This window comes from Tigriopus californicus, chromosome 7 (genome assembly GCF_007210705.1).
Source record: "Tigriopus californicus strain San Diego chromosome 7, Tcal_SD_v2.1, whole genome shotgun sequence".
NCBI lineage: Eukaryota > Metazoa > Arthropoda > Copepoda > Harpacticoida > Harpacticidae > Tigriopus > Tigriopus californicus.
In genome coordinates, this window is record NC_081446.1 from 11,878,220 (window position 1) to 11,889,592 (window position 11,373).

At 41.8% G+C, this 11,373-nt stretch overlaps 1 protein-coding gene across 1 annotated transcript in view; it reads right to left on the reverse strand.

The window, feature by feature from the left end:
• Positions 1-1,708, reverse strand: part of LOC131883814 (tyrosine-protein kinase receptor-like) — a 38,965-nt gene extending 37,257 nt beyond the window's left edge. Inside the window, exon 1 of the mRNA XM_059231393.1 lies at positions 715-1,708. Coding sequence (XP_059087376.1) covers positions 715-1,051 — 337 coding nt within the window. The 5' untranslated portion in view covers positions 1,052-1,708. The remainder of the gene's footprint in view (positions 1-714) is intronic.
• Positions 1,709-11,373: the final 9,665 nt, after the last annotated feature.

Below are 11,373 nucleotides of genomic sequence, written 5' to 3' on the forward strand. Positions count from 1 at the left end.
ACAAGTCTAACCAGAGGGCCTGACCGCGCACGCTCCATCCAATTATGAGCTTGTGGTGGATCCCTCTCATTTCCAGCAGGTTTCTCTTGGCTTATTCAGGCCTATAATCGACATATGTTGGTGTGATTCAAGGCTTGTACTGATCACGAAGCGTGGTTTAATGCCACTTAATCCCCAGGTGGCACTTTACACGTGCTGTGAATCATATTTTATCCGGTTGAAGAAAGCAAAACCAGCGCCAGATAGGTGTGCGGTGAAATTTGAAACTAAATTTATTTGCCATTTGTGTTGTCAAACATGAAATTATTATAGCTTTAATGCGTTCAAAAAAAAGGTATGTATTGGCTAGGGGACGAAACTCAAGCCTGCAAATAATCTGTCGGGCTGGGATGGAAAGAAGTCCTTATGTGTGATCAGATTAAATCAAAATTGTTCGCAACTCTTGTCATTCAAGATCAACTTGCCCAACACCTGTCACTCATATGAACCCGACAAGACTTGATTGAAAAATGTTTGCCAAGCCAAAGACGCCAACAGCGCTTTGAAAGGGCATCAAGGAATTCTACTCCATTCAGCTCAAGGACAAGACAGTCCCTTTGCAGAATATCAAATTTCCAACAACATCTTTGAGCTCGAAAGTTTTAGGGCTTTCTAGTCGAGAAATGACATGACGTGTCTTGAAACGTCAAAATAAGAATTTGATCTTTCTCTTACCATCGCTTCGGCCACGGTTGTCTTTATGGGGTCCAAAGAACATGGCGTTCTCGATTTGTTTGGATCGGTTGAACAATCGTTGCACATCGAAGCCGTTCAGTCGGGAGAAGCCGTGCTGTCCCGGCCAAGATTGGTCTCGGTAGGCGGGCTTTGAGCCCTCAAAACTGTCATTCTCCCAAGTCCAAAGGCACTCTTCGCCCTCCTCGAAGTCACAATTGAACCCTGTAAAGTTTGGAGTGATATCAATGGGGCGGTTGAATACTTGCACTGAAGCCCAGCCTCGGTGGAATGTTCCACAAGACAAGAGCAGGATCACCAATGAGAGTAGTCTATGCATGATCACGGACCATGATGTGTTCCTGCCAATCCCGACACTATTTCCCAGGATCACGTTTGTTCACGCTCGATTGGTTCTCTTGAGTCCCTTTTTTTCTTCGTTTCGAGCAACGAGACGTGGGACTTTTTGAATCAAAGGGTCGAACGTTCGAAATGAGTCTGCGAACGAGGTCCAGAGATAGCTTGGTCCGTCAAGACGCTTTTTGACGGCTAGAGATCACTTTGGACCCATTCGAGCTAACAAGTCCGCATTGGCGAGTTTCGCCCAAGCTTCGACTGGAAGCAGTAGACGGAGTGATAATAGGATCGGGCAGAAGATGAAGGAGCAGACGACGTGGGATGCTGCTGTTGGCTAGTGATTCTGTTCCTGTTCCTATCCTCCTTTCATCCGTCTCACAACGAAGACGACACAGATTCTACACACAAAACTTAGTTCCTCATCTTCTTACACTTGAGGCCACAGTGAAGGAATGAGGCAAGCTCCTATCATCCTCCGTATGAACCGTGGTGTGGGTGAATGAGTGAATGAGTGAGTGAGTGTACGTAGATGTTCCAGGAAACTACGGGGGTACTGGGGTACTGGGGTGCTGTCGGTGCGTATGAGTGACGACAAAGCTTCCGTGAACGTCGTTCAATCTCTGGGCAATTTCATACTTTTTCTTGGAACAGCTGAAAGTTATCTTGAATGGGCACAACTGTCGTCGGACATGATTTCCTTACGACTTTTCAAGTGCGTGTACACTGTACATGTTGTAGTAGCAGTAGTAGTAGTGGTGGTGGTGGCAGTAATAGAAGTACTAAAAGAAGGTAACTATGCGGCGATTTCGGACTATCTCTCAATGGACAATGCGTCGAAGAGGGGTCGGAGTGTGGTGTGTGTGTGCGTGTGTTTGCGTGTGTGTTTGTCTGTCAAGAGATCGGAAAGTAACTTGAGTTCAGGCACACGTTGGTGTTGCGGAAGATGTGGATGATGACGTCCGATCTCACAAGTCTGACTTGGATGCTCAACAGTCAACATTCACTAGTTGTGCATATCAAAGAGATCAATGCTAAACCATACACCGAAAACTCTCCGCTTCACTTCTTTACTCTAGAGATGGTTACGGATCAAGTGGAGAAGACAGATGAGCGATGTAGAATGTGGTCAGGCCAAGTCTGAACCATAACTGAGTGATCCAACGACTTCAGTGGTTTTGAGCACAAGGAGAAACAGAAGGAAACGAGAGGATTCTCCGTCTCCCACTCCCCTTTCTTTCTTTCTGTGTCTCTCTCCTTCTTCTTCGCCTTCCTTCTCTCTCTTTCTCTCGCTCTCTGTTCCATGCTCCTTCTTCTCCCTTGTGTTCCACTGTTCCACCAACTCTTCCAACGCCCGTCTCCCATCCGCCATTTTTGGCAAGGCTACCAGTACATTGGTGCAAGGGATGGTTTGCGATTTAGAAATTGAGTTAACGAGACCTCAAAGCCAGCTGGGGGAAAACGAACGAAGGCTAAGGCCAAAGGAAAGAATGAAGGAACTGAGGATTGGGTGGACAAATTTCGTTTCAAACTAACTGGGTTCTTATCGCAATTGAAATCTGAGCCGAGGAGAGGCTGTCCGTCCACAAAGCTGCTTCCAGCATTGAAGCTCATGAAAGGACGAATTCATACAGTAACGTATTAAATAGCCGTTTACCCAATGAGATCTGAATAATGAACAATTTTGCTAGGAACATATTTAATGGAAAGTGTTTGGCGAACGAACCAAATCCAGCGGAAACCCGAATGAGAAGGTGATACATAGCCTGAGCCTTCTCTTCACGCTTTTCTTACGACGTCCGCCAAGCCTAAAAGCTTTGGTTAACCAAGGGGACAAAACTACACCGGATTGACCTCACATGAAATGCGAAAGAGTAGATACTTTATAAACTTTTTGAATTGAAACTTTCCGCATGAGTTGTAGAACGTTTTACTGTTTGAGTTGATTATAAGACGAGTATATTTCCAATAAGTATCCGATTTTGACTCATGTTTTGGTGAATTGGTGAATAAGATCGCTCATGGCCAAATACCTCAACGAGAAATCTGTTGTTGTCATTGTCATTGTAGACCTCTCAGACGCTTGCAAATGGACACAGAGTGTAGGAATGTGGTATTGTCGACTAATGTCAATGATGGAAATCAGTTGTAGCATCATTCGATATCACAGTTGATTATCAAGTAAAATGGCAACAAGTTTCAGGATTCAAGAATTCAAGTCCATTTCTCCAAAAGTGAATTATTGAAGCATGCGAATCTTTCTCGCCAACTGGTTCTGTTTGGTTTACCATGCTTGCTGACAATATTCATTGGTCATTTTTCACAAATCAGCTTCTCAAGTCTTCCTCTCTTTCGTTTCAAGTAACATCCCTCACCAACCGAGGACATATTTTATTCTGAATGTCCCTTATTCGCTGTCACATTCAAGAAAAAATCCTGATGAACACACTTTTGACTTAGTTAGCTACGGCAACACTGAAGTGACCTCGTTGGAGTGTGACGTTTACGGTTGCACCCTCTAGAGTAAGACCATGTCAGCTGAAGCATGGAATAAGACGAAGGCATGGTTGTGGTACGGAGGCCACTCGCCCTTGGGCCTGGATCAACCACTTCCATGTTTGAACACGAGGTGGGAACAACAAAGAAAGAGCACTCCATACACTCGTACACACGGACACAGATACTTGCACACCCTCCCTCGTTTTCACTCTCCCAAAAACCTGCAATACGCTAAACGAGAGCTCTGGCCAATACATTGACTGATCCTTGCGCTCAGGGATCGCCTCCGACGCCACCGATCGATCCTTGCCTCTAAACAACTAAGACCTTAAAGAAGATGAGTTCCATTTGCATTCATGGGACCAGGCTCTTGTTCTCTCACTATCGAATGCACCACCCGAGAGCAAGGCCCAAGGCCTGAGGCCCCAAACGCTTCGGCGGGGGGGGGGGAACGGGGGGGATATTTCCAGAGGAAATGAAAGGGTCAACATGGCCATTTGGATCCTAATCACAACAAAACCACTCACGCCAATAGTGAAGTGAAGCATACGAAAGCCCAAGAATTCACATGATCTGAAAGTAATCTGACCAATTTCCAATCAAGGTGCAACAGTGATTGCCCGGGAATTTGGATTTTAGAATCCTTTGAAGTATAGCATATCAGATGAATTGGGAGCAAGTTGGTTTGGTATTATTTTGCAATCTATTGTTGTTTATAAACCGGATGAATGTTTCTAAGACATTTCCGAGAATGTGTCTTCAAGCATATGGTCTTAATCCCTGAGGACAGTGCTTTAAGATCTGAGCACATGGAACAGAACGATTCTGTCGCTAGGTGGAGCTTTAAGCTTGAACCGAGTTCGAAAATGAATCCTCGAGCGGTGAGACACCTATTGAGATGTGATGTTCCAATTGTTTTTTCAGAACGAGGTGTTCCAAATAATAGCCTTCAGCTTTAAAAACCCAACTCTGTCACCATTTTGCAATAGAAAAAGTTCTTAGCAGTTACTGCAGCCCAGCCATCAGAAATGTTTGTTTTAGTACATAGAGTAGTTTTTGACTTGGTTTGACAGCATTTTCTGAAACAATTATTGACATTCAATTCTGCATTGTAAGGCAAGCGCTCTTATGCACTTTTTGGACGAAGATAAATCCTCGCTTGGGATCAACTTATAATCAAACTCTTCATAAGATTGAAGCACTGGAAGAATATTAAGGAATGTTTGACCAAATATGACATGTTTTAAGGACTTTCTTGTGGATTGATAATTTTGAACCCGACTATTTCTCATAAGGGCCCTTATATGCAACGTCAGACAGCCCAAACAAAACGGGAAGACGCACCGTGGATTTGCTAAATAAACTACTCGTGACGTGCCATGAAAGCGATTTGTTTTCCGAAAATTATGAGACCCAGTTATGTGACCCAGCAATTTTCTGTCCAATTTTCCATGTACACATGTACCGTTTGAAAAAAACGGAGCAAATAAGCTAAATGTGATGGAATTAATCGCCTATGAAAATGGTTTCTGAACACCAAATCTATGCTTATTGTGAAGACGGTGATGGTGATGGAAAAGGTCAAAATGGGTAAAAAAGTAAGATGATTTTAGAAAACGGGAATGCAAAACATGAAAAAAAACAGAAAAATCAAATAAATCAGGGTCTACTGTATTTTGTACCTACCGCCAATTGGAAAAGCAATGCTGAACTTTTCAATATCATCTTTTTTTCAAAATTTTCAAGCCAGAACCCTGTTGTTATTTTAATAAGATTAATGCCAAAAAAATATTTAAAATCTTTGTCCAAGTTTTAGACTTTACTTTGGCTATTCAATTTCTAAATCTTTGACGAAATTCCCGAGAATGGTTTCACAAATCTTGGTTTCCCGGCAATTTGGCCGGGAAATTTAACTCTAACCGCAGATTTGTCAGATAATAATGGATCTACCCCAAAGCTGTAATCTATATTGTTCAAGATAGACAAGAGACACATTAGATACCAGTTATTATTGATTTGCATTGGCGAATGCATCTTAATAACTGTTATTTACTTTTTGTAGCATTTTTACACATATTTAGCAAAAAATTGGCTGAGCCGTGAATAAGCAGTATTAGAGGGTTCAGCACTTTTTAGCAGGTTTGGTCCATTAAACAAGTTTTGCCCACGAAGGATTTTTCTCTGCCTTTGATTCTCGGGTTTTTAACCGATAACAGGGAATGAGGTTCCCTGTAGGTCAAGGTGTATCATACTTTGTAAAATATTTGGGGGTTATGAGATGAGATGGACAAGGTGGGTAAAGCTTTTCAAACTTGTGGTTGGATCTATCGGACGTTTAAGTCCAGATATAATAATACAATGCTAACTCTGTGCAACTCGTTGATCCAAACACATCTCGAATATGTCTGGCCCATTTGGGCTCCACCTTCCTCTGCTATTCGTAGGGACTTCTTGGATGCTGATCTAGAAACAGATTTTTATTTTTTTTGATGAAAAATCCAGAGCAAGGTCAAACCAGATATGCCTACTCTAATTCGTTAGTGGATCATGGTTCAAATAAAAAAGAAAGGCCAATAAGAATTGCTGACCTTTCACGTACAATTGTACTTGTACACTTGTAAAATTGCCCCAGTAGTTCTTCTGGGGATTGCATTCCCCAAAACGGTTATAATGACGACAAAGAACACTTTGTGAACACTAGTTAAAAATTGTATAGACGGCCAAAACTCTCGATTCTTAAACAAGCCAGTGTTGCTATTTTTGAATTAAACCTAACCTAACCTATCGGTGCAAGTCTGTGGCACCTCGGTTGCGAGGGCCTAGGGGCGTCTCGGCCGCGGGGCAAGCCTGCGGCTTTTTTCCTCTTGTGTTCTACCAGAGCGAGCTCGAAAGCGCTGACAACTGAGCAACCCCATCGCTCGCAACACTGATGAATCGAAAGTTCTGAAATTAACGATCATAGAAAAATTGCCATACTCGTTTCTTTTTTTGGTAGAAGATTCTACTACCCAATTCAATGCAGTTCCAACCTATGCAGGTTTTAAACATAATTATCCTTTTTGAAATCAACTAACTTACAAGCTCGATATAGAATACTCACTACCTACAAAATATTCATAAGAAATTGCAGTGTAATAACAAAAGTGGGAAATGCACCGATATGACGTGTTAGAATAAAGGCCCTAAGACTGGCTCCGATTGCAACAAGATCCGCCATCAAAAGGAAATCTTGTTTTCATTACCACTCTTTCATTTATCCTTGTCATTCCTTCACTTTCCATTCGAATGCAAACACCTTCTAGATAGAGGCGCCGATTTCTAGGAAAACAAAGTAAGATGTATACAAATTTGCCATTCGTTTCTGTGAGAGATATTCTTGTCTAGGCATGTTGTTATTGTTTTCTTGGTGGACAGGGAGATTTTTTCCTGCTTTTCATTTTAGAAAAAATAGAAAAAAACAAGGGGATCAACGAGATGCAAATGGCTATTTAAGGCTTGCAAATAGTGCATTAACCAATAAGGCCAAATGTTAAACAAAAATACATGTGTCAATAAGATACGAGCTTTGATTTGGTTTCGTCCCTTTTTTTGTCTCATTAATTGTTGTTGTATTAAGACAAAACTTGGCTCATTCATATTAGAACTATATTGCTCATGCTCATGTTCAGGCTATATAGGTTTAGTGAACGCGTTCATAAACGACTGACATTATTCAATGGAGTAAAATCAAAGACAACATGCCCTGCCAAACCGCACTGTGCATGCATTGAGTTTTGACATTTATTTCATTTTGCTTGCTTGTCTAAGCCATAGATATCTAGACACTGGATGGCGGATACAAAACAGAGCCGACCGAGTGATTGTCTAGTGCTATACAGAGAGCAACATAGATATGGATTTTTTTTTGATGAGTTTCCTACCTTTTTTTCAGTGATATGTGTTTAATTGCAACTTTAAGCATTATTTTCTCCGTTTGTTCTCCTGTTTTGTCATATTTCTGTTCATTCTAATTTCAAGCTACTATTTGTTGTTATGAAATGGACATAAATGAATGCAAAGCAATTTCTTACTCCTTTTAGGTATTTATTCCTAAGATTTCGACTTTGCAGGTTAGATTAGAGGTCTGTGACCTCAGAATAAGCATTAGCTTAAGTTATAATTATAATATTAGACATGGGCACTCTCTTTCTATTCACGTTGTGGTCGATTGCAACTTGGCAATTTTGCGAGATCCAGACGTATTAAATGCCGCATTGGTACGATTTTTGGCTGCATGTACGTTGGAATTAATGTCAGCACATATATTCTTAGCAGAGAAAATGAACAAACGCCGAGCTACCTCACTCCAAAAAGCCTCAAACTCATGGCCATTGTCGCAGCTGGGTTGGAACAAGGGCGTAATGAAATTGACGAGCTCAGTTTCTTGCAAAGTGCTGCAGCAAAAGCATCTCTGGTTTTTGGATGTCATCAATAATTCATTGGCACGCGAAATCCTCTGAATGGTCTTATAAAACTTCAAGACCTGCAGATCAGAAGGCGAATATCAGGTCACTTGGGGGTGTTGGGCCTCCTGGGTTCACTTGTCCAAAGAATGTAGCTTGTAGGATTCGATCACTTTCGTTGTTTGGACATTGGAACTTCACGGCAAGTTCTTTGTCCTTCACAAACAAGACCTTACAGCCTTAACAGCTCTGGCGGTTCGCCAACGACCTTCCAAGGTATCCGGCTACGTAGTAGAGGATATTCTGATCCTCGTCTTTAAAGCTAATTTCCTCATCTGTTGGAATTTGGTCCAAAATGAGTTCGGCGCTGTTCTGAATCTGACTTTGGTCCACTTTAATCACAGACTTGAACACTACTTTAAGATCTTCCAAGTTGAATTTTGAGAACTGCACTAAAGATCCTAACTTGATGGACTTTTCAGCCTCCAAAATCTGGCGTAGAGACACATAGTAGTTTTCTCCGGCTAGCTGGCGAACCCAACCAAAATGAGATTTGATAACATCGGACTGAAGCTAGCCAAGGAGTACAAATTGGAAATCCTTGGATTCTAAGAGATGTTTGGCAACTCGGATCATGACTCTATTGGTCTGGATTGTTGCCAGGAATGTCTCTCTTGTTATGCCTTTTTTCAAGTTGTGACATCCATCAAGACTCTCCCACGCTCCCAACCATGATTCAAAGCTTTGAAGAAAAATAAGACTCTCCGACTCAGGGGACGTAATTGGTTCTTTCCACGGGTCCAGTTTTCGCCTGCCAGCACTTGGAGTTTTCAAGTTGACTACGTTCAAACATTGACGAACAATTTTCAGGAATATCACAGAATCTTTCCAGTCAGGCTCTGTACCTTCATTCACAAAGAACTCCATGGAGTCGATGGTTGAATCGTGAAATACGGCATCTGCCAGACCCACATTCGTTTTTTTTCTATAGAAGACGGACTGATCACCTTGTGGGTCAGCTTGTTGATTGGCTTGCCTTTCTCCATTTAGAAAAATTCTTCAATGTGGAGAAATGAGGGATGAATCACGCCTGGTGTCTGGTGGACATTCCAATTTTTTTCGGACCCGGAAGTTGTTGTAGATCTTTTTGAAGCAAAGTGCGGGGTTAAACGACAAGAAGAGGGGTTGGGATGGTAATTTTGGATGAGGGATGGAAGTGTTAAGGCCATGGCAAAGTTCTTGAACATATAGTTTTCTATTTGCGCTGGCATTGTCCAAAGACAATGATGTGACTCGCCACCCCAAGGTCTTGCAGAGTCTGAAGGACTTGGTACGTGGTGGTCTTCAAAATTTTCGAGTCGATCGTATTCATTGGGAAAAGGGAACAGTATCTCGTTAAGGGCCAGCCACGGATTTGACCATGAACACAAGGACGGTTTTGACTGGTTGCTGCTTGTCTATTAATCGGAAGAAATTTCCACCCTTGAACTCGGCACGCAGAGCACAATTAATCTCGTCGGCCAGTAGAACCATGACATCTCGCGTTCATTCAGGGACTTGATATGCTCGCCAAGGTAATTTTTTGTTTTCTCGCTAAGCCCAATATCAGTGTTTAATGGACTAATAAGAATTTTAAGATGTTTTATGCTTGGAAGGCTCAAAATATCCTCAGCCAGGAGTTGGTGGCACAGGGCAGGGGATGTTGTTTGCCATAATGAGCAACGAGCAAGCATATCGGGAGAGTACCGTCTTTGCTTCTTGCTGCTTAGCATAGCCAAGCTGAGTTAATCCATCATAAAATGAAGCAAGCTTCCGGGTGATGACCTCGTCCAAGACTAATTCAGAAACTTTGGTCTTAAAAGTTTCCACTCGACATTCTAAAGCTCGAGGTTGAATTGGAAAGTCTTCTGAATAGGCCTTGATGGCGCTGAGAATGTTGGTGAGTTGGGAGCATTTCCGAATCTTTCCATCCCAAATCAAATGAGCCACCACGGCCTCAGGAAGATAAACGTTATTCTCCACCGATTAGTTGGCGGTGCTCATTTTTAAATTTGTGGCAAAATGTTAAAAGGTAGAGACTTTAAGGGTTATTAATATCGTGTTAGGTTAGGTTGGGTTAGGTTAGGTAAAGTTAGATTAGGTAAGGTTACGATTTAAAAAAGTAGCCCCGCCAACTAATCGGTGGAGAATAACGTTTACCCCTCAGGAACATTCACATTGTTTCTCTTCATAATCGCCGAACACTCTTGAGCGAGCCACTACCACATGCCAAGTTAAGTCAATGCAAGGAGTTCTCTAGACATGGAGGTGGACAGTGGCCAGAGGACAGACAACGAAAGGGTAATGCGCCCTAGCCACTCAGTTGGTTATTTTCATCACCTTGTCTGGTGATATGTTGTTATCAAACTGGGTGTATGATGTATGAAATACCCAGAAATGTAAAATTGCCAATGTACTACACTATTCTATTGTTTAATTCCTCCATTTTTACCGCCATTATATTTATGGTGATTACTTGAACCAAAATTAGCTGACCAGATTAGCTTGCAAAAGTAGTCACAGCTTCGATGGAATTTCTAACGTCGTTTTAAAAGGGATTAAAATAGAACTTGCCGAGCCGCTTGCGAAACTAGTTAACATTTCTTTAATTACTGGTTATATACCTCCTGACTGGAAAACAGCCAAAGTTTTGCCCTTGTACAAAGGGGGGGACCGTTGTGAGTTAACAAATTACCGGCCTATAAGCATTTTACCTTCTTTATCAAAGATCTTGGAAAGGGTGGTTTATGAACAGATGTTCGCTCCTTTCGCAACAGACCACCTGTCTGACGTTCAGTTTGGATTCCGGCCCAAACACTCTACGATGCACGCAATACACAACTTCCTACAAAACTTATCCAACTGCAACGAAAAATATTCTGTTGGCATTTTTCTAGATTTAAAAAAAGCGTTTGATACAGTAAATCACGAGATTCTTTTGGCAAAATTAACAAGATATGGGTTTAGCTCCAATATTACTGGATGGATTAGCAGATATTTGACGGATCGACAACAAAGAGTTCAAATTGGAGATGTGGTATCAGAACCTTCGCTCGTACCTTGTGGAGTACCGCAAGGGAGTATACTGGGCCCATTGCTTTTCCTAATTTACATCAATGACCTCCCCAACGTTACGGGATTTAGAGTCACAATGTTTGCTGACGACACCACGTTGCAACACTTTGGTACAAACATAAAAGAGTTGGAGGGTCAGTGCAATCTATGGATGGAACTGTTATCAAATTATTTTAAACAGAACAAATTGACGTTAAACCACGGCAAAACAAAACTAATGATTTTTGGCCCTAGGAGTGTAAAACACGATTTT